We start from the raw sequence: 23,904 nt of genomic DNA, 5'->3' as shown, positions 1-23,904 counted from the left end.
AATCACTAGCTGACCACTAAGCTAACTGATCAGAGATGTCAGTGGCTTCATATGATAAAGAATACAGACTTTATAGCATTAGCCACAAACTCACTAAACAAACAGCAACAACAAGAACAAATTTGGGAAAAAGACAGGTTTTGATTTCTGATTTGTCACATTACATCATTTAAAATGTTCTCTTTTCAACAAAATTATGAGAAGTGTCACGAAATAAGAAAATTGGGGCACATGGCTCAATCAGATAAGCGTCCGACTTTTTATCTTTTCTCGGGGCATGATCTCATGGTATTTTAGATTGAGCCCTGTGTTGAGCTCTGTGCTGACAGCACAGAGCCTTCTCAGGGTTCTATCTCTGCCTCTCTCTCTCTCTCTCTGCCCCTCCTCTGCTCTCTCTTTCTCTCTCTCTCAAATTAAATAAATATTTTTTAAGAAAAGCAATATGAAAATGGGCCATGAATAAGGGAAAAAAGTCCACAATCAATAGAAACTGTCCCTGAGGAAAACAAATCATTGCACTTCTTGGGAAAAGAGTTTCGATGATGTATTTCTAATATTAGAAACATATTTATTTAATAAAAAAGAGCCATTTAAAACTGTGCATTTGAAAAGTACAATAACTGAAATGAAAATTCACAACAGGGGCTTAACCTCAAATGTTTACTGGTAGAAGATAGAATCAATAAATATTAAGATAGATGAATTGAGATCATACAATCTGTGGAAAAAAGTAAATTAAAAAATGAACAGAACTTCAGAGACCCATAACAGAATATACATAATGGCAGTCTCAGAAGAAGAGGATAGAGAGAAAAGGTAGAAAAGATATTTGAGTTAACAAAGGTAAAAACCTTGCTAAATTTGATGAAAAACTTTAGTCTGCTCATATAACAAATTCAACAAACCAAGGAAAGGAAAACTCAAATACATGCTTAAACATACTACAGCCAAATTTGGAAGAAAAAGAATAGGAGACATGAACAATACCATAAATCAACTATACCTAACACGTTTCCCTACCCAAGAGCAGTAGAATATATATTTTTTCATGTGTGCAAGGAATATTGTCCAGGAGAGACCATACATTAGGCCATAAAACAAGCCTCAATAAACTTAAATGAATGAAAATCATACAAAATAAATTTGCTGAATACAATGAAATGAATTTAGAAATTAATAACAGAAATTTGGAAAAGTCACAAATATGTGGAAATTAAACAGCATACTCCAAATTAATCAATTGATTAAATTTAGAGGTAATCACAAAGGAAATGATAAAATACTTCGCAAATAGAAAAAAACCAAAAACATAGTATATCTAACCTTATGGAATTCAGCTAAACAATGAATGGAAGGAACTTTGTAGCTTCAAATTTCCTACTTTAAGAAAGAACAAAGGTACCAAATCAATAACAGAACATTTTATCTTAAGTCACTGAAAAAAATGAGGAGCAAAGTCCAACACAAACAGAATGAATGAAATAAGAATAGAGAAGACATTAATGAAGTAGACAATAAGAAAACAATAGATAACAACAAAACCAAACATTTGCTTATTGAAAAGTTAAACAACATTGACAAACCCTTAGCTAGACTAACCAGGAGCAATACTAAATTACTAAAATTGGGAATGAAGTACAGGCCATTACCATTGACCTTACAGAAGTAAAACTGATTATAAGGAAATAGTATAAACATGTCTATACCTACAAATAAGATAACCTCAGTGAAATCAAATTCCTAGGAATATACAAACTACTAAAACTGGTGAAACAGAAAATGTTACTGGACCTATAACAAATAAAGCAATTTAATTTTTAATTGAAAAATATCCCATCAACTCATTCTGTAGGTCCAGCATTACCCTGATACAAAAACCAAAAGCATCCCGTGTTCATGTGTCAGATGACTTATATTGTTAAATTGGCAACAATCCCCATATCCATCTACACATTCAGTGTAGTACCTATCAAAATCTCAGCAGCTATTTTTTCAGAAATTGTCAAGGTGGTACTAAAATTCATATGGAAATTCAAGGGGCCTAGAATAGCCAAATAATCTTGAAAAAGAACAATATTGGATAACTCATACTTCCCCATTTCAAAACTCATTACTCCTTTGTATGTTCTTTACTATTACCACAATTATTTGGTATTGGCATAAGAACAGATACAGAGATCAATAGAATAAAAATAAGAGTCCAAATACAATCCCTTGTTATATGGCCAATTGGTTTTTGACAAGAGTGTCAAGATAATTAGGGGAAAGAATAGTCTTTTTGATAAATGGTGCTGAGATAATAGGATAAATACAAGTGAAAAAACGAAGTTGGACCTTTATACCATGCAAAAGTTAACTCAAAATGGATCAAACAGTTAAATGTAAAAGCTAAAATTATAAATCTCTTAGTAGGAAAAAAAAGATATAAGTTTTCACAACCTTGAATAAGCAGTGGTTTCTTACATAAGACCAACAAAGTACAAGCAATAAAAGAAAAGGTAGATAAATTGGATTTCAACAAAATTTTAAGCTTTTGTTCTTCAAAGGGCACCATAATGAAAGTGAAAGTCACACACACAGTGCCCCAAAATTTTGCAAATTATCTATCTGATAAGGGGGACATTTTGTCCAGAGTAGATAAAGTACTCTTACAACTCAATAATAAAGACAATTAGCCCAGTTACAAAATGGGCAAAGTGATTGGATAAATGTTTTTTCTTGCAATATTTTATTTAAATTCAAGTTAGTTAACATATAGTGTAGTAGTATTGGTTTCAGGAGTAGAATTTAGTGATTTATCACTTAGATGTAGCACCCAGTGCTTATCCCAACAAGTGCCCTCCTTAATGCCCATCATCTACTTAACACCCCCCCCACCTCCCTCCATCAATCCTGTTATTTCTCTATCTTTAAGAGTCTCTTATGGCTTGTTCCCCTCTCTCTATTTTTCTCCCCTTTCCCATATGTTCATCTGTTTTGTTTCTTAAATTCCATATATCAATGAAATCATATGGTATTTGTCTTTCTCTCACTGACTTATTTCACTTAGCATAATACACTCTAGTTCCATACAAAGGAGATAATTAAATGACCAATAAGCACAAAGATTCTCAGTAACATTAGGAATTAGGGTAAAACAAAACCACAATGAGATACCACTTCAAACCCACTAGGATTGTGGGCAACAAAAAGACAGGTAATAACAAATCTTGGTTAGGACATGGAGAAATTTGAAACTTCATACGTTGCATTGTTCATAGAAAATTGTGTAGATGATTTTGAAAATTTTGTCAGTTCTTCAAAAAGTTCAACATAGAGTTACCATAAGATTCAGCAATTCCATGCCTAGCTATGCACGCCCCTAAAACAAAAAAAATCCACACTAAATTTGTACGTACATATTCATGGGTACATTATTCATAATAGCCAATAAATGGTAACACCGTGTCTTTCAGTTGATAAATGGTTGAATAAATCTGATATAGCCATACAATGGAATGTTATGTGGCAATAAAAAATGAAGTATTGATAGTACAACATGGAATAGCCCTGAAAATATTATGCTAAGTGAAAGAAAGTCACAAAAGACCACATAGTGTATGATTTCATATTTATGTAAAATGTCTACAGTAGGCAAATCCATGGAGATAGGAAGTAGGTGAGTGGTTGACTGAATACAGGAGGAAGATGGGAATGGGGAGTGATGCTAATGAGTTAATGCTTCTTTTAGGGGTGATAAAACGATCTGGAATAGCAATGGTGGTTGCACAACTTTGAGAATATACTAAAAAGCAATGAGTTGTGTACTTTAAAATGGTAAATTTTATGGTATATAAATAATATTTCAATTTTAAAAAGTTACGTAACTATTTAGCCAAATATAAATATTGTCAAATATTTTTTTCCTCATGAATGATGAAGCCTGACTTTTATTTTATTTTTTTTCAATATATGAAGTTTATTGTCAAATTGGTTTCCATACAACACCCAGTGCTCATCCCAAAAGGTGCCCTCCTCAATACCCATCATCAACCCTCCCCTCCCTCCCACCCCCCCATCAACCCTCAGTTTGTTATCAGTTTCTAAGAGTCTCTTATGCTTTGGCTCTCTTCCACTCTAACCTCTTTTTTTTTCCTTCCCCTCGCCCATGGGTTTCTGTTAAGGTCTCAGGATCCACATAAGAGTGAAAACTTATGGTATCTGTCTTTCTCTGGATGGCTTATTTCACTTAGCATCACACTCTCCAGTTCCATCCATGTTGCTACAAAGGGCCATATTTCATTTTTTCTCATTGCCACGTAGTATTCCATTGTGCATATAAACCACAATTTCTTTATCCATTCATCCGTTGATAGACATTTAGGCACTTTCCATAATTTGGCTATTGTTGAGAGTGCTGCTATAAACATTGGGGTACAAGTGTCCCTATGCATCAGTACTCCTGTATCCCTTGGGTAAATTCTTAGCAGTGCTATTGCTGGGTCATAGGGTAGATCTATTTTTAATTTTTTGAGGAACCTCCACACTGTTTTCCAGAGTGGCTGCACCAATTTGCATTCCCACCAACAGTGCAAGAGGGTTCCCATTTCTCCACATCCTCTCCAGCATCTATAGTCTCTTGATTTGTTCATTTTGGCCACTCTGACTGGTGTGAGGTGATATCTCAGTGTGGTTTGATTTGTATTTCCCTGATGAGGAGCGACGTTGAGCATCTTTTCATGTGCCTGTTAAGCCTGACTAATTTTAAACACATACCTGCTGGTAGTAGTAGCTTCCCCCATCTCTGATGATCTATTCAGATGATATTTAGTAACCTAATCTTTGGTTACCTCTACCTGGAGAGTTGTGGGCAGTGTGACAATGGCAAGACTCTAGCAGCAAGACAGGTCTGAATTTGTAATGTAGCATTGTCATTTACTTCTTGTATGGTTTTGAACAAGTTGCTTAGCTTCTGTGAGCCTTAGCATTCTCATGTTCAATTTAGGAATAATTACATGTCCCTCATAAAGTTATTATGAGTATTAAGCTGTCAACCAAAGGGCTTTTATCCATTTATGTTTCATGAAATTAACCTTTTCCTTTAAATGTTCCAATATTATATGCATCACATTTCTTTTAGAGTCAAACTGATCTTGCCTGGAAAAATGCTCAAATAAACAATCTGACTCCTTTTGTAGTGTTAACCTTAACAATAAAACAGCCATTTTTTTTAACCAGCAAAAATGGATTTATTCAGGAATAAGAGAGAATTGCAATTCAGGAAAAGGAGGTTATGGAATGGTTTTCATAAGCAAATTCAACAAGCAAAGGAAAGAAACATTTTATAGATAAGAAGGAAGTTGGGAGGGGCTGTTAAAGTCCACTGGAGAAAAGCAAGTGGGTGATAGCTGTTTCCCCTTGGCCGATTTGCGTGTGTAGTTGATTTCTTGTAGTAGATGCAATATACATCCTTCCCTGCTGAAGCCTGTAATTGATGATTCTTTCCCACTGAGGATTCTTCTGTTATGGGGTCTGTAACTGATGATATTTCCTGTAATTGACATTGAATATGCCTCCCCCCACCTTTCCAGCCTCCCCTTCTAGAATCCTGAGTCCACTTTAATGAGGTTTGCCTTTATTAATTTTTTCAGTAGCATACAGTATTTGGGGACAGGAGTTCTGCAAACATTTCTGTGTTTTCCTATTTACTCTTCCTGATTAAATTATTTTTTTTCTTTATGTTGAGCTTGAGCTTTTAATTTGCAGTGTTTCCAAAGGTGACCTCCTTGAGTATGAGCAATTTGATCCTCAGAAGGAAAGAGTGCCATTATCTGGTGTCCTGTATTGACCCAGCACTTAGTTTCTTTGGTGCTAGGAATTCTTGATTAGTTATCCACTTCTCTTGGGAAGGGAAATCTATTTTTTATTTAAAATATCAATATGACTATATTTGTTTTCTAGGCTTTCAAGAAGTTTTCTTTAAATCAGATACCATTTGATAATATTCTTCCTGTTTTTGGTGAGAAGTTTTGAACTTTAAACTAGTAGTTACTAGAATTTGAAGGGACGCTAAATACTATTTAACTTCTCTTTTTTAATATCTGGAGACCATGAAGTCTAGGAAGGAGAAGTTACTTGCCCTGTCACCTCACCAGTAGATCACAGAACTGGCACTAAAAGTGTAGAAAGTTGGGATGGGGGGGAGAAGTGGTAAGGTTTATTTTCTACTATGTGTTGGCACTTTACATTTATCTTCTGATTTAGTTTTTTTTTAATGTTTTTATTTATTTTTGAGACAGAGAGAGCATGAGCAGGGGAGGGGCAGAGAGAGAGGGAGACACAGAATCTGAAGCAGGCTCCAGGCTCTGGGCTGTCAGCACAGAGCCCGATGTGGGGCTCGAACTCACAGACTGTGAGATCATGACCTGAGCCGAAGTCGGACGCTCAACCAACTGAGCCACCCAGGCGCCCCTTCTGATTTAGTTTTTACAACACTCTCAGGTAGATATATTATGTCTCTTTGACAAGTGAGGCAACTGAAACTCATAGGGGGTAAGTCATTTATCAAGAGTTTCACAGCAAGAAGATGACAAAATATGGATGCAAATCTAGCCCTCTCTCAAAGTCATGCTCTTTTTTATTTCATCCCCTAAAGTAGAATCCTCATTTTCTGTCACCCTAATGTTCTTTCTAACATGTCACATCGCTTTCTTACCTACATTCCCACACTCATTAGGAACCTGAGGAGAAACAAAAGTAGAATGCAGGGAAATGGAATTTATCTATCTATTAAGGAAAAAGGTTTATTTTTAAATATAATTTATTGTCAAGTTGGCTTATATAGAGCACCCACTGCTTATCCCAACTAAGGAAGGAGATTTTAATAGAGACACTGCAAGCAGGTGACTAACAGTCCTGGGAAAACCAGGACTTGGGGTTTTCCTTGAACAAGGGGCTTCCAATTTTATAACTGTGACAGTTCCAGGGACACCAAGACAAGTTGGTCATCACTCCTTTCACTGGAGGTGTATGAGCAGAGATTTGATGGTTCCTCAGGCTTGAAGAGTTGCATAAGACCATCTGAGATTCTTCTGTTACTGTGAAATAAGACGTTTACCTTGTTGTTTTTGTTTTTGGAGCTCAGGTCCAAATTCTGATAAAATTAGGTCAGAGGGCTGAAAGTTAAATATAATAACACAAAATAGAAACAAGGGAATACTTGAGTCTTACTGTTCTCTGTACTACTAGAACATAGTTTCATTGTTGTTTTGTTCATTCCTTTTTGTTTTATTTCAATATAAGAATACATTCTCAGGTAGTTATGATTCATTTTCTGACAGGCTCTGAGTGTTCATCCCTGCAATTATATTGTTGTGCCAATCAAGCTGTCTGATACTTAGCAGGTGAATTTGGGCTTTAACTAGTCTGGGAAGGGGGCTGGCATTGGTATGTAAGCTTGCCAGATACTTTTTTTTTAAAGGAAATACCAGAATTTTATTTAAAAATATTGAAATATTTTAGATTTTGTGCTATTACAGAGATCATATATGAAACCAATAGTGGGAATTAAAAGATACTGTTTAGGGGTGCCTGGGTGGCTTAGTCGGTTAAGCATTTGACGTCAGCTAAGGTCATGATCTTGTGGTTCGTGAGTTCAAGCCCTGAGTTGGGCTCTGTGCTGACAGCTCTGAGCCTGGAGCCTGATGCTGATTCTGTGTCGCCCTCCCCAACTCATGCTCTGTCTCTCTCTGTCTCTCTGTCTCAAAAATAAATAAATATTAAAATTTTAAAAAAGATACAGTTTAGGCTCTTCTAATAAACATTATAGTAAGGAATATATGTGAAAAAAATTATAATCAGTGTATGTTTCAAAAAATACTTTCTATGTGCTTTATGTATCAATTAATTTAATTCTCACAAGTCTAGAAGTTTAGTATCCTTTTAATCTCTGATTTTTATTTAAAAATTTTTTAATGTTTATTTATTTTACAGACAGAGAGACAGAGCACAAGCAGGGGAGGGGCAGAGAGATAGGGAGACACAGAATCGGAAGCAGACTCCAGGCTCTGAGCTGTCAGGACAGAGGTCGACACAGGGCTCAAACCCACAAACCGTGAGATCATGACCTGAACTGAAGTCGGACACTTAACTGACTGAGTCATCCAGGCGCCCCTTTAATCTCTGATTTTTATTTTTATTTATTTATTTATTTTTAAATTTTTTTAACGTTTATTTATTTTTGAGACAGAGAGAGACAGAGCATGAATGGGGGAGGATCAGAGAGAGAGGGAGACACAGAATCCGAAACAGGCTCCAGGCTCTGAGCGGTCAGCACAGAGCCCGACGCGGGGCTCGAACTCACCGACCGCGAGATCATGACCTGAGCCGAAGTCGGCTGCTTAACCGACTGAGCCACCCAGGCGCCCCTAATCTCTGATTTTTAAATGAGGACATTGAGATACAAAAGAATTACTAATTTCCCCAGATCAAATAGCTATGAAAATGGTGTAGCCAGACTTCAAGATCAGGCAATCTGATCTCAGAGTCTTTAAGCTTAACTAACTTCATGCTATTTTTTTAAGGAAAAATTACCTGGAAATGGGAATGAAACATTAAGGTAATACTAACAAAATTATCTCTTTGTGCAGAGGTGCATAAAGTATGGGAAAATGAACATCCTCCTTCCCTTAAGACAGCTTCAGGGAGAAAAGAAAAAGTCAGGTCTTGGCTTCAGGAAAGGACAGGAAAGGAGAATTCTGTGAAGAGTATCAGGTTAAGGGAAGATCTCTGTGTAATGAATAGGGGTTTTAAGGATCACTGTGGAGGTGGTTGAGAGGAAGCACAGGCCCCCATAGGTATAAGAATATGTTATATAAGATTTACAAGGATGTGAAGCATGGTACTATTGACTGGCCTTGTATTATCAGGTTGAGTGGAGATCTGCTGACACCTAGCAGTGTATACCACTTGCTTAGGATTCTAAGTAGACTAATGAAGACCTGAGTTGTTGACACTGAAAGATCCCTCCTCTAATGACTGGAAGATACCCCTCTTGGATAAATCAACAATGGCTAGTACACAGTTGTATATTCTATTTCAAGTGTTTTGTTTTTCTGCTTATTTGATTTTATTATGTTTATCTTTTAAAGTCCTGCTTTGCTGTATTTCTTTTGTAATTATATGGAAACAAAATGAAAGATAATATATAAAGAAAATATAATTACAAAGATACAATTAATACACATATGCCTACTATTCAAAAATTAAAGTTTTGTATTTACTTCAGATTATTTGCTCTTTTTGTTCTTTAAAAACATTTTATGTATTTATTTTTGTTCCAAAATTTTATTTAATTCTAGTTAGTTAACATACGGTGTAATGTTGGTTTCAAGAGTAGAATTCAGTGATTCATCCCTTACATTTAATACCCAATGCTCATCATAAGAAGTGCCCTTCTTAATACCCATTACCCATCTAGCCCATCCCTTACACATGTCCATCCATCAACCCTCCGTTTGTTTTCTATCCTTGAGAGTCTCATATGGTTTGCTTCCCTTTCTGTCTTTTTTTCCCTTTGCATATATTCTTCTGTTTTGTTTCATAAATTCCACATACGAGTGAAATCATATGGTATTTGTATTCCTCTGAGTGACTTATTTCACTTAGTATAATATACTCCAGCTCCATCCACATTGTTGCAAATGGTATGCTTCCATTATTTTTGATAGCTGAGTAATGTTCCATTATATATATATAATATTCCATATATTATATTACATATATAATACATATACAATATGGAACATTTCTCAGCTTTCAATGGAATATTACTCAGCCTTCAAAAGTAATGAAAGCTTAACACACACACACACACACACACACAAGCACATACACAGCATATCTTTATCCATTCATCAGTGGATGGACACTTGGGCTGTTTCCATAGTTTGGCTATTGTTGATAATGCTGTTATACACAGTATAAACATTGTGGTGCATGTACCCCTTTGAATCTGTATTTTTGTATTCTTTGGGTAAATACCTAGTAGTGCAATTGCTGAATCATATGGTAGTTGTATTTTTACTGTTTGAGGAACGTCCATACTGTTCTCCAGAGTGGCTACACCAGTTTGCATTCTCACCAACATTGTAAGAGTGTTCCGTTTTCTCCACATCCTTGCCAAATCTGTTGTTTCCTGTGTTGTTAGTTTTAGCCATTCTGACCGGTGTGAAATGGTATCTCATGGTTTTGCTGTGTTTTTCCCGATGATGAGTGATGTTAAGCATCTTTTAATGTGCCTGTTAGCCATCTGTTTGTCCTCTTTGGAAAAGTGTCTATTTGTGTCTTCTGTCAATTTCTTAACTAGATTATTTGTTCTTTGGGTATTGAATTTGATAAGTCTTCTATATATTTCAGATACTAACCCTTTATCACATATGTCTTTGGCAAATATCCTCTCCCATCCCATAGGCTGCCTTTTATTTTTGTTGATTATTTCCTTCACTGTGCAGAAGCTTTTTATATTAATGAAGTCCCAATAGTTCATATTTGCTTGTGTTTCCTTTGCCTCCAAGAACATGTCTAGTAAGAATTTTCTCTGGCTGAGGTAAAAAAGTTTACTACCTGTGCTTTCCTCTAGGATTTTGATGGTTTCATGTTTTACATTTAGGTCTTTCATCCATTTTAAATTTCTTTTTGTGTATGGTGTAAGAAAGTGGTTAAGTTTCATTCTTCTGCATATTACTGTCCAGTTGGCCTAACATCATTTGTTGAAGAAACTGCCTTTTTCCATTGGATACTCTTTCCTGCTTTGTTGAAGGTGAGTTGACCATATTATTGTGGGTCCATATCTGGGTTTTCTATTCTGTTCCATTGACATACATGTCTGTTTTTGTGCCTGTATCAAGCTGTCTTGATGACTTCAGCTTTACAATATAGCTTGAAGTCAGGAATTGTGATGCCTCCAGCTTCACTTTTCTTTTTCAGGATTTCTTTGGCTATTTAAAGACTTTTATGGTTCCATAGAAATTTTAGGATTGTTTGTTACAGCTCTGTAAAAAATGCTGGCAGTATTTTGATAAGGATTGCATTAAATGTGTAAATTGCTTTGGGTAATATAGACATTTTAATAATGTTTGTTCTTCCAATCCATGAGCATGGGATTTTTTCCAATATCTTTGTGTCCTCTTCAATTTCTCTCATAAGTGTTGTATAGTTTTCAGAGTACATATCTTTTACTTCTGTGGTTTGGTTTATTGCTAAATATCTTATTGGTTTTGGTACAATTGTAACTGGGGGTGATTCCTTGATTTCTTTTTCTGATGCTTCATTATTGGTGTATAAAAATGCAACTGATTTCTGTACATTAATTTTATGTCCTGCAGCTTTGTTCAATTCATGTATTAGTTACAGCAAATTTTTGGTGGGGTCTGTCAGATTATCTACATAGAGTAACTTGTCATCTGGAAATGAAGTTTGACATCTTCCTTGCCAATGTGAATGCCTTTTATTTCTTTTAGTTGTCTGATTGCTGAGGCCAGGACTTTCAGTAGTATGTGGAATAACAGTGGTGAGAGTGGACATCCCTGTCATGTTCCTGACCTTAGTGGTAAAGATGTCAGTTTTTTCCCATTGAGGATGATATTAGCTGTAAGCCTTTTGTATATGGCCTTTATGATGTTGAGTTATGTTTCCTCTATCCCTACTTTCTTGAAGGTTTTTATCAAGAAAGTGTTTTGTCAAATGCTTTTTTTTCATCTATTGAGAGGGTATAAAGAGGTTCTTATCCATTCTTTTATTATGTGGTGTATCATGTTGATTGATTTGTAGATATTGAACCACCCCTGCAGCCAGGTAGTAAATCCCACTTGATTGTGGTCAATTCTATTACATTAATTCTATTAATGTACTGTTGGATTCGATTTTCTATTATCATGTTGAGAATTTTCACATCCAGGTTCATCAGGGATATTGGCCTGTTTTTCTCTATTTTAGTGGGGTCTTTGTCTGGTTATGGAATCAAAGTAATATTGGCCTAGAATAAGTTTGGAAACTTCCCATTTACATTTTTTGGAACAGTTTGAGAATAATAATTATTAAGCCTTCTTTAACTGTTTGGTAGAATTCCCCTTGGATGCCATCTGTCCCTGGACTTTGTTGGGAGATTTTTGATTAATGATTAAATTTCTGTGCCGGTTTGGATCTGTTCAAATTTTCTATTTATTCCTGTTTCACTTTTAGTAGTTTGTATGTTTTTAGGAATTTGTCCATTTCTCTCAGATTGCCCAGTTTGTTGGTATATAATATTTCATAATATTCTCTTATAATTGTTTGTATTTCTGTGGTGTTGGTATTCTCTCCCCTTTCATCTGTGGTTTTATTTGGGTCCTTTCTCTTTTTCTTTTGATAAGTCTGGCTTAGAGTTTATCAATTTTATTAATTCTTTGAGAGAACCAGCTTTTAGTTACATTGATCTGTTCTCCTATTTTTTTATATATCATTTATTTATGCTCTTGTCTTTAGTTTTTCCCTTCTTCTCCTGGCTTTAGTCGTTATTTGCTGTTGTTTTTCTAGCTCCTTAAAGTGTAAGGTTAGGTTGTGTGTTAGAGACATTTCTTGCTCCTTGAGTTAAGTCTGTATTGCTATATACTTCCTCCTTCTGACTGCCTTTGCTATCAAAGAGTTTGGACTGTCATGTTTTCTTTTTCATTTGATTCCACATATATTTTTTATTTCCTCTTTAATTTCCTGGTTAACTCATTCATTCTTTAGTAGGAGGTTCTTTAATCTCCGTATATTTGTGGTCTTTCCAAATTTTTTCTTGTGGTTGACTTCAAGTTTCATATTGTTGTGGCTTGAAAATATACATGGTATGATCTCAGTATTTTTGTACGTGTTGAGCACTGATTTGTGATCCAGTATGTGATCTATTCATGAGAATGCTCCATGTGCACTTGCAAAGAATGTGTATTCCACTGCTTTAGAATGAAATGTTCTGAATATATCTGTTAAGTCTATCTGCTCTAGTGTGTCATTTAAAGCCATCGTTTCCTTGTTGATCTTCTGCATGTATGATCTGTACATTGCTTTAAGTGGGGTGTTAAAGTCTCCTATTATTTTATTATTTTCAATGATTTCCTTTATGTTTGTGATTGATTTATATATTTGGCTGCTTCCAATTGGGGGCATAGATATTTACAATCACTAGATCTTCTTCATCAATATAGACCTTAATTATGATAGAGTGCCCTTCTTCATCTCTTGTTACAGTCTTTGGTTTAAAATCTAGCTTGTCTGATATAAGTATGGCTACTTCGGCTTTTGGTGTCTGTTAGCATGTTAGATGGTTCTCCCTCTCCTCACTTTCAGCCTCAGGATGTCTTTAGGTCTAAAATGAATCTTTTGTTGGCAGCATATAGTTGAGTCTTGTTTTTTTTTTTTTATATTGATACCCTATTGTTTTTTTTATTGGATTCCCAGATAATTCTAATGTGTTGCCAGGGTGAAGTATAACTGCCTTATACCAAGGAAGAAACACAACTAACATTTATTGATTGGCTATCATGTGTTCTGGGAGCTATATTTGATGTTATCTTGTTTACTCATCAAAGAACCCTGTGAGATAGGAATTATTATTTCTGGGTAAGGAAAGTGAGTCTCAGAGAATTTGAGTAACTTATCAAAGGTCACAGTTAGTACATCAAATGTGCTTTTTACTCAACCATAGTGCTTCTAAAAACAAGAAAAAAACACAACTCATTCATCAATTATGTCTCCATAACTACTCTGATGTAATAATTCCTAATATGCTCATTTTACAGATGTCGAAATTGAGGCATAGAAAGACTAAATTGAGAAATTTGTCTAGGTTGGTAAGTAGTGGAGCAGGGACTCAAACTCAAATCTCAAGATTTTAGTTCCACTTTTTTTTTTTTACACGGAAAACTCATTTACATGGAAAACTCACTTTGCTAATCATTTTGCTTGTCTATGAAATGAGAGAAGTCCTGGCTACTCCTAAGGGTGCCTGTGAGGATTAATAAAATATTAACTATGAAAGAATTCATAGAAAACCATAGGCCAATATTACTGATGCATGATGATGCAAAAATTCTCAACAAAATATTAGAAAACAAAATTCAGACTCACATTAAAAGGAGAATAATCAGGATCAAGTAGGATTCATCCCTGGGAAGCAAAGATGGTTGAATAAGTGCAAATCAATAAATTTGATATATTAAATTCATAAAATGAAAGGTAAAAGTCAATGATCATCTCAATCAATGCAGAAAAGCCATTTGACAACTCCCAAAAGCTAAAGTCCAGGTCCAGAATTCATATATGAAGTGAATTCTACCTAACATTTAAAGAAGAGCTAATACCTATTCTTGTACTCCTGAAACTAAGACTATAGTATGTTAACTAACTTGAATTTAAATTTAAAAAATAGTAATAAATGATCAGAAGACTTGAATAGACATTTTTCCAAATAAGACATACAAATGCCAAAAGACTTATGAAAAGATGCTCAACATCACTCATCATCAGGAAAATGCAAATCAAAACTACAATGAGATATCACCTCACACCTGTTAAAATGGCTACAATAGAAAAATACAAGACATAAGTCTTGGTGAAGATGTGGAAAAAGGAATCCTCTTGCTCTGTTGGTGGGAATGCAGACTGGTTCAGTCAGTGTAGAAAATAGTATTCAGTTTCCTCAAAAAATTAAAACTGGAACTATCCAATTATCCAGTAATTGCGCTACTGGTACTTACCCCCCAAAATACAAAAAAAAATAGTCATTCAAAGGTATATATGCACCCCTATATTTATTGGAGCATTATTTACAATAGATAAATTATGAAAGCAGTCCAAGTGTCCATTGATAGATAAGTGGATAAAGAAGATGTGGGGTGTGTGTGTGTGTAATGAAGTATTATTCAGTCATAAAAAGAAGAAAATCTTGCCATGAAATGAGTAGATCTAGAAAGTATATTGGTAATTGAAACAAGTCAGTCAGAGAAAGACAAATACCATATGATCTCACTTGTATGTGGAATTTAAGAAACAAAAAAAAATGCACAAAGGAAAAAAGAGACAAACCAAGAAACAGTCTCTTAATTATAGAGAACAAACTGAGGGTTACCAGAGGGGAGGATTATGGGGGGGATTGGTGAAATAGGATATGGGGATTAAATAATACACATCATCATGAAAAAAAAAAGTAAAATAAAATAAAATGCTAAAAAGGTGGGGTAAAGAGATTAATTTTATAGTAATTGCACTATAGGACCTAAATGCTGGACTAAAGTCATCAGGACTAAATAAATGCCAGTCATCATCTCATTGTTATTGTTTAGTCATAAGTCAGGGCTTTGGAAGTGCCTTACTCAACAAAGTTGATGCTTTTTGGAAAGTTGGAAAGTTTGGAAATTTGTACAAATCAAATAACACTTCAAATTTGTTAGAAAAGTTCAGTAATTAAAGATATCCTGAAATGAATATTTCATAATGGTAAAGTAAACATAACAAATAAAAACTATTTGCATTATGATTAACCATCAATAAAAATAATAGATAAAAATATTTGACAAAATTTAATATGTGTTCATGGTAAAAACTCTCAACAAATTAGATATAGAAGGAGTGTACCTCAGTATAATAAGGGCAGTATGTGACAGCCCACATCTAACATCATATTCAGTTGTGAAAGTTCCAAAGCTTTCTTTCTAACATCAAGAATAAGACAAGTGTTCAACATTGTATTGGAAGTCCTAGCCATATTAATTAGGAAGAAAAAGAAAGAAAAGACATCAGAATTGGAAAGAAAGAAGTAACATTATCTCTATTTGATTTTAAATAGACAAAATCCTAAAGACTTCACCAAAAAAAAATGTGGGGTACGAGGTGAAAGAAATGAGTGAAGAGGATAATAAGTTTAAAAAAAAACAAAAAATAAATTATGTGAGAAAGAAATAAAGAAAATGATTTCATTTGCAAGGGCATAATAACCAAAGTATTTAGGAATAAATTTAACCAAGGTGCTAAAAGACTTATACTGTGAAAACTATAAGACATTGATGAAAGAAGTTGAAGATGAAACAAATAAATGGAAAGATATAGTTCTCATGGATTGGAAGAATTAATATTATTAAAATATCCACACTACCCAAGGCAATCTATAGATTGAATTTAATCCCTAACAAAATATCATAGCATTTTCACAGACTACAACAAATAATACTAAAATTTGTCTTGAGAAAGAAGAACAAAGCTAGAGGCATTAATGCTCCCTGATTTCAAATTATATTACAAAGTTGTAATCAAAACAGTATGGTACTGGCACAGAAACAGACATATAGATCAGTGGAACAGAATAGAGAGCCCAGAAATAAACCTGCATTTATATGGTCCATTAATCTAAGACAAAGGAGGCAAAAATATACAATAGGGAAAAGACTGTCTCTTCAATAAATGGTGCTGGGAAAACTGGATATTCACATGGAAAAGTATGATTCTGATCTTACACTATTCATAAAAGTTAACTTGAAATGGATTAAAGACTTAAATGTAAGACCTGAAACCATAAAATTCCTAGAAGAAAACATATAGGAAAAGCTTCTTGATATGGGTCTTGGCAAATATTTTTTTTGATATGACACCTAAAGCACAACAACATAAAAAATCAAGTGGGACTATGTCAAACCAAAATTCTTTTGCACAGTCAAAGAAACAGTCAACAAAATGTAAAGGCAACCTATGGAATGGGAGAAAATATTTGCAAATCATATATCTGATAAAGGGCTAATAGCCAAAATGTATAAACAACTCATATAACTCAATAGCAAAACAAACAACCTCCAAAAAATTCAATTAAATATGAACAAACGATTTGAATCAACAGTTTTCCAAATAATATATTAAAATACCCAAGAGGTACATGGAACTTGCTTAACTTCACTAATCATAAGGGAAATGCAATTCAAAACCACAATGAGATATCACTGTGGTTAGAATAACTGTCATCAAAAAGACAAGAGATAACAAATACTGGTGAGGATGTGGAGAAAAGGGAACCCTTGCACACTGTTGATAGGAATGTAAATTGGTACAACCACTCAGGAAAATAGAGTGGAGGTCCCTCAAAATATTAAAAATAGAATTACCTTATGATGCAGCAATTCCACATCTGAGTATATATCCAAAGGAAATGAAATCACTATGTTGAAGAGATATCTGCACTCCTGTGTTCATTGCAGTATTATTTGTAATAGCCAAGACATGGGAAACAAATGACCATTGATAGATGAATGGATTAAAAAGTTATGATATACATATATATGTTTATTGACATATATATATATATTAGAATATTATTCAGGCATAAAATAGTTGGATATTTTGCCACTTGTCACAACATGAATGGATCTTTATGGTATTATGCTAAGTGAAATAAATCAGACAAAATCATACTGTATGATCTCACTTATATGTGGAACCTGAAAAACAAACTCATAGAAAAAGAAATCAGGCTTGTGGTTGCCAGAAATGGGGGTTGTTTTAATTGTATGAAGGCAATCAAAGGGTACAAACTTACAGTTATAAAATAAATAAGAACTGAGTATGTAGTGTACAACATGATAATTATAATTAGTATGGCTATGTGGTATTTTGAAAGTTGCTAAGAGAATAGATCCTATCCTTAAACTTGTGTGGTATGTATATCAATTATATTTCAGTAAAACTGAAGGAAAAAAATCTCTTTGGTAGGGATTGGCAAGGAAAAAACAAGAAGAAGAAAGAAAATGAAAACAAAAAGATATTCAACAGGCACTGAACACATTCTTCTGTTAGCCTTTGGTTGGTACCTTCCTCTAGTGTCCAGGCAGGCTCAGAGCACTGGCCCCTACCTCATATCACACAGATCTATGCCCACCTCCCTATCAAGTACTGTGATTAATTTGTCTTATCTTTTATTCTATCCTTCTAGCTGAATCCTTCAAGGAATTTGCTGAATTGCTCAATGAAGTAGAAAATGAAAGGATGATGATGGTAGGTCTCTAACACTGGGCCATGACCTTATTCATTGGATCGGTACTCTGTTGTTTCCATTTTGTCTCATGGCTGTTTAGTACAGTAAAGATATTTAGGCAATAGATCTGGTTATTCTGTCTCAAGCTTTTACCCTGGGAATTTAACATTAGCTAGAGATAGATTATTGTAGAAACTCCATTCCTCTTCATATCAGTGAGAAAGGGTTTCAAAGGACATTAAACTAGGCTATTGAACATGTGCAAAGAAATTGTGGCCTTTAGTGTTCTTAAACATATTATCCATTTATTTATCTGTTTCTCTGTTTGTAAAAATAATAATATGGGTTTTATTTATATTTGACATATAATTGTTTCATTTAAATCTGTGTGAAAACTTTCCTTACATTTAAAGTCTATTTTTTAAAATAATATACTTATTTTTAGAGCAGTTTTAGTTTTATAGAAACAGAGATTTCATATAATCCCTTTCTTCTATTTTGATTCCTGTAGCTTTGTAGTAAGACTTAATGTTAGGTGTGAACTTTACAACCATTTTGTCAGCATCCACCAAATGAATTGCTGGGATTTGATCAAGATTACATTGAATCTATAGAACAGGTTGGGATAAACTGACATCTTAAAAGTATTTTCTTATTTATGAACATGGATTATCTTTCCATTTATTAAGCCCTTCTTTGATTTCTGTTATCAGAGTTTCTTACATAGCTCTTGTATGCATTTTATTAGATATGTTCCTAAGTATTTTCTTTTTTTGTGAGCTCTATTTTAGCAGCTTAAAAAGTAATCATTTTGTGTGGACCCTAAACCTGCAGCACTAATGTCACCTGGCAAATTGTTAGAAATGGAAGTCCTTGGCCCCAACCCAGACCTATTTGTACCTAATGTGAACGTACCTAAGTTGGTCAATATTTATTTTGATTAGGGGTGTGAGGGTAAAGTTGGAACTTTGTAGAGAGCAAAGAGAGGTGTATCTTGCCTTTCTTGATAAGTTGTCTTCCTGTGGGCAGTTCAGTTTTGTGAAGTCCATTTATCCAATAGCCAGAGTTCTTCAATCTGTCATTACTCATCCTTCCCAGCAGTGTGGTACTGGCTTTTCAGAATAGTGCTATCATTTTATCTAGGCTCCTAGAGAAGTGGGGTTGCAGGGCTTGTAATGGCAGTGCCACTAATTGTTGATTTCAGACTAATCATGGTATTTTGCTGTCTCTCTTTTTCATATGTAAAATGAGGAAAATAATCCCTACCTCCCACAGTTGTTGTAAGAGCTCCAAATGATATAATGAAGTGTTCTATATGTAGCAAAAAAAAACTTATTAAGTAAGTCTTGTTTGTAGTTATCTTTTGTTACCCCCAAGATTCTGCTTGTGGAAATTTGACTTGGGAATTTTCTTAGTTTAAGAGAATTGCTTCTAGGGATACTAAGGAGGGACCAATATGGGTAGCTTCTCTGGAGTCTGGTAGATATCCACCCACTAGCTAATCTACACTCTACTAACTGTTTTCTTCTGCCTGAAGAGTTTGTGGACTATTGCCAATGTTGATCTCAAAGGCATTCAACTCCTTTTCATTCAGATACCACTAGAAAGCTCAACTGTACTTCCTTCAGCCCTAGTTGTTTATCTCTTTTATTTACCCAATTATAAAGCTCTAAAATATTAAAGTAGGACTCATCTTTTGAGATATTGTTTTTCTCACCCTTCTTGCTGGATCTTTTCCACAGGAATGACTCATTTTCTTCTGTCTTTCATTGTTGTGCCCTTTTGTGCCCACAACTTTTCAATCATGTATTGACTTTTAGCTCCCCACTTCCCGTTTAATTCTAGGAATGCTGTGAAGGTTAAGCTCAATGAGGGCCTTTCACAACGTGCCAGGAATTCATTGTTTGACTGCACCTCTCCCTTTTCCTAGAACTGTGGTAAGAGGACTCCTTACCCCAGTATGGATAATCTGGGTTATCTGAGGTATTAAACAGCTTTTTATCCTTTCTATAAGAAGAGACCAAACGAAGCTTTAGAAGAACAGGAAGGAAGTTCACAGCCCTAGCATCTGATAATTGCAAATGTCTAGTCATTCTTGTAATGAACTTAAACTGTTGAAGGAATTATGGAGGAAAGAATTGAGGGGAAGCATTTCCCAACTGTGGTGTTCTTAAATAGTACCCTGTGGGATGTTGTATTAACCTCAGAAGTTGGCCTTGAAAAGTCTCGATAAAAGACTTCCTGTATGATTAAGGATAGGAGTCTTGCCTATGTGCCTTTCTGACTCTGAAGGGAACCATATTAGCAATATGCAAGGTCTGTCTTTGAGGACTGCCAAGAATGACCTAAAGAGACCCATGCTATTTTAAACAGTGTATCTTCAAATCCTTTTTTTGGTAGTTAGTTAACAATAAAAGATTCACAAACAATCCTACACTGCTGGATTGTGTACCATCTCTAATCTGCTAAATGTTTTATCTAGTGTTAATTTGGGATTCATGCAATAAGAATCCGATTAAACTCCCTAAGATGTTTAGAATATCAGTTATCATGCTGGGTATTCTACCCTGAGTTAGAAGGTAGGAGCTTTTCTCCTAGAGAATTTATGAAATGGATGCAGTGATCTGAAAGGGGAATAAAGGTCATATTTAATTAAAAGGGCTTTTTTGAGTAGATGCTGGACTTCTAAGGGATTTAAGGATAAAACAAAATGAAAAAAAAAAAAAGAGCCAAGCTTCAGTGTGACCATTTCCTATATCTCTAGCTCTGTTTTCTGGCAGAAAGTAGTATAATTACCAATGAGTGTCAAAAAAAGGAAGTGGCTCAGAGTATCTATTTGTGTTGTAGGAGACTGGGAGCAATATTGCCAATGTGATTAAGGGAAATCTATGGTCTCCAATTTCAGTGAATCATATGCTAGTTTCCTAGGGCCAAACATACAAAAAGCAGTGGTCTTATGGACCCTGTGTGAGAAGTTGCTGGTACACCTGCTTATGCAAGAAAATCCCCTTTGAATCACGAAAACTGGTACTGTGCCATCCTTGTGTTGCCTGTGTATGCAAGGGCTCAGCTGAATATCCATATAGAGGTTTGACACATATTACTCTCCTTAGAAATGGCATGTTCACTTCTTATTCAACAGCAAACTTCTTCAGTGTGTCCCAGGTAACCACTTTTTTTGTGTTACCTTGGTGAAAGTGGAAATAATTTTTCTAATTATCTATTGCTGCATAAAAACCTATTTCAAAACATAGTGGCTTAACCTAAAACCATTTAATTTTATCTCATTATGTTGTGGTTCAGGAATTCAGGCAGGGGTCAGCTGGGTGATTCTTCTGCTTCATATGGAGGTGTTCACCTGGGAGGTGGGTTGATGTGGAGAGTCCAAAGCAGCTTTGCTTACCCATCTTGCACCTCAGTGGGATGGCTGGAAGGTTGGGCTGAACATAACTTTTACCAGAATGTGTATATTTGGCCTCACTAGTTTGGTAGTCTCAGGGCAGTCTAACTTCTTAGAGAGTGGCTCAGGGCTCCCCAGTGGGAGTGTTCCAAGAGAACCAGGTGGAAGTTGCTGGCCTTTTATGACTTAGTCTGAGAAGTCACATTGTGTCACTTCTGCTGTATTCTATTGGTTCAAAGAAGTAATGAACTCACTCTCATTAAAGATAGAGGGGGCAGAGGCCTCACCTCAATAGGAGAAGTGTCACAAAATTTGTAGCCATGTTTTAAAAGTTCCACAAAAGGAAAGAAGAAAAATGACTCTCTGTATTGGATCTATGATACCAATGACATAATTTGTTTCCAGGTAGGTACACAAAGTTGATGTCACACAATTCACAATTCATAACTGTAGAGTGTGTTGGGCAAAAGAGATGTGCTAGTACTTTTAATAGAATAATTCTTGTTTTCGATCAAGCAGAATCACTGGTGTCTTTATTTTTGGTGCTAGGGCTTCTGGTAGAGCTTTGATTGGGTGAGAGTTTGCCCATTTAGTTGAACTTTGAATCATACCTAGACACAAAACAGGAGACCCAAAGTGCCTGCAGGACATAGCTAAAAAATATGTACTAATGCCCCAACTTGCCATGCATTTTGGTGGGTAGTTTAAAAACTGCTTCTTAATATGGAGAATACAGGACTGGTCAAAACTGGCTCTTTACTCTGTTTTCTATTTTTGGTATGAATATATATCTTGTCTTACTGACACTTTATGTCTCATTTGACAAGGAAGGCAGTCCCTCATTTTCTTGTCTTATAACATATCAAAATTAATGCAATGGATCCTAAAATCCAGCCCTTCAGATGTATTCTTTTAGGTCCTCCATTAAAATACAGCTGATTCACACAAGTGAAGAAAACAAACTCCACTTGCTGCCTTGGGCAGGTGTAATTATTCAAGAGGTTAATATTGAAGACAAAACTTTGTGTATCTCTGCCTGACCACTAAGCAAGGGGTCCAATTTGTAAATGGGGTTTTTATATCTCTAGAACCATATTAATGTCAATGTTTTAGTATTTGGGCAGGCTGTTTTTATCAGCTTTGGAGCATCTATAATTAGGTAATTTGAAGGCCTAGTCCAGTGTTCTATGTGATGCTGTAATACACTCCAAGTTCTGAAGGAAATGTTCTGGTTTTATGACACACACTGGCAGGACTGGAAACAATTGATCTTGATGCTATTATTGCTAACTCATTTCCCTCTCATGAAGTTATTTGCACTTGATGCAATTGGTATTTTCGTGCATTTTCCATTCCATTTATCTTCTCTTTTCCACATATACTTCAGGCCCCCGTATCTGTTTCTGGACATGACTATAGATATTTATTGATTAAAAACTCAGATCAGACTGCCAGTAAAAATACAGAGAAATGCCCCTAGTGTTCCTTCTCTCATTTCCCCTCAAATCATTTGATTTTAAGAGACCAATATGGGGGGGAAAGTAACAACAATGGGAAAAAAAAACCCAGCAAATCAATTTACATTTTGCAGGCTGATGCATTACAGTGAAATGCCTTAGTAACAAGGAAACTTGAATATGATCTTTTCTAATCTGAAAGTTGTTTTATATGTTTTCTTTTTTTTTTTCTAGGTACACAATGCTAGTGATTTGCTGATTAAACCCCTGGAAAATTTTCGGAAGGAGCAAATAGGCTTCACCAAGGTACATTTTCTCCACATAAGATATTTTTTACGGCAGTTGAGTAGTTGTTTGGGCTACCACCCTTCATTCTTTAGGGGCGAGGAGGGTTCATATATATAAGAATCATTCAAAAAAGTGAGAAAATCTGGAATTGGTGCCTGGTCATGTTTCCAACTAGCTGTGCAACTGTTGACAAGTCAGTTCTCGTTTTGGAGCTTCCATTTCTCCATCTGGAAAATGAGGAGCTCAATAATAACAAGTATTATTTAAAGGGTAATTACTATTATGTTTGCTAAGCATTGGACTTCATGCTTTACATTAATTCTGTAATTACAACAATTGTGTGAGTTTCTGGTAGTATCTCATTTTACAAATGAGGCAACTGAGGTTTGGGCATGATAAAGAACTTGATCAAAGTTATATAGTTAGTGACAGTAACCAGGATTTAGACTTTAGGGTTTTTTAGCTTCAAATCCCACATTCTTTCCATTAAGCCATACTATGTAGATCTTTGCTGTCCAATATTATAGATACAGCTATATAAATAAGTTAAAATTAACAACTCAGTTTCTCAGTCATGCTAGTCACATTTCAAGTAGTCAGTACCCACATGTGGCTAGTAGCTACTATATTGGATTGCACAGATATAGAACATTCCATCATTGTAGAAATTTCTGCTGGAAGCACCTTGCCAGATAATCTGAGATTATTTCCACCTTGACTACTCATGGATCTGATTCCCCAGTGTT

General features: G+C 35.1%; 1 protein-coding gene across 6 annotated transcripts in view; it reads left to right on the top strand.

The window, feature by feature from the left end:
* Nucleotides 1-23,904, top strand: part of OPHN1 (oligophrenin 1) — a 636,611-nt gene that overhangs the window by 207,901 nt on the left and 404,806 nt on the right. For all 6 annotated transcript variants that reach the window (XM_043570205.1, XM_043570202.1, XM_043570207.1 and 3 more), the window contains exons 4-5: nucleotides 17,972-18,033; nucleotides 23,105-23,176. In XM_043570205.1, the coding sequence (XP_043426140.1) occupies nucleotides 17,972-18,033; nucleotides 23,105-23,176 (134 nt within the window). The remainder of the gene's footprint in view (nucleotides 1-17,971; nucleotides 18,034-23,104; nucleotides 23,177-23,904) is intronic.

The sequence above is a fragment of the Prionailurus bengalensis genome, chromosome X (assembly GCF_016509475.1).
Source record: "Prionailurus bengalensis isolate Pbe53 chromosome X, Fcat_Pben_1.1_paternal_pri, whole genome shotgun sequence".
Classification (NCBI taxonomy): domain Eukaryota; kingdom Metazoa; phylum Chordata; class Mammalia; order Carnivora; family Felidae; genus Prionailurus; species Prionailurus bengalensis.
This window is presented reverse-complemented; position numbering and strand designations above follow the sequence as displayed.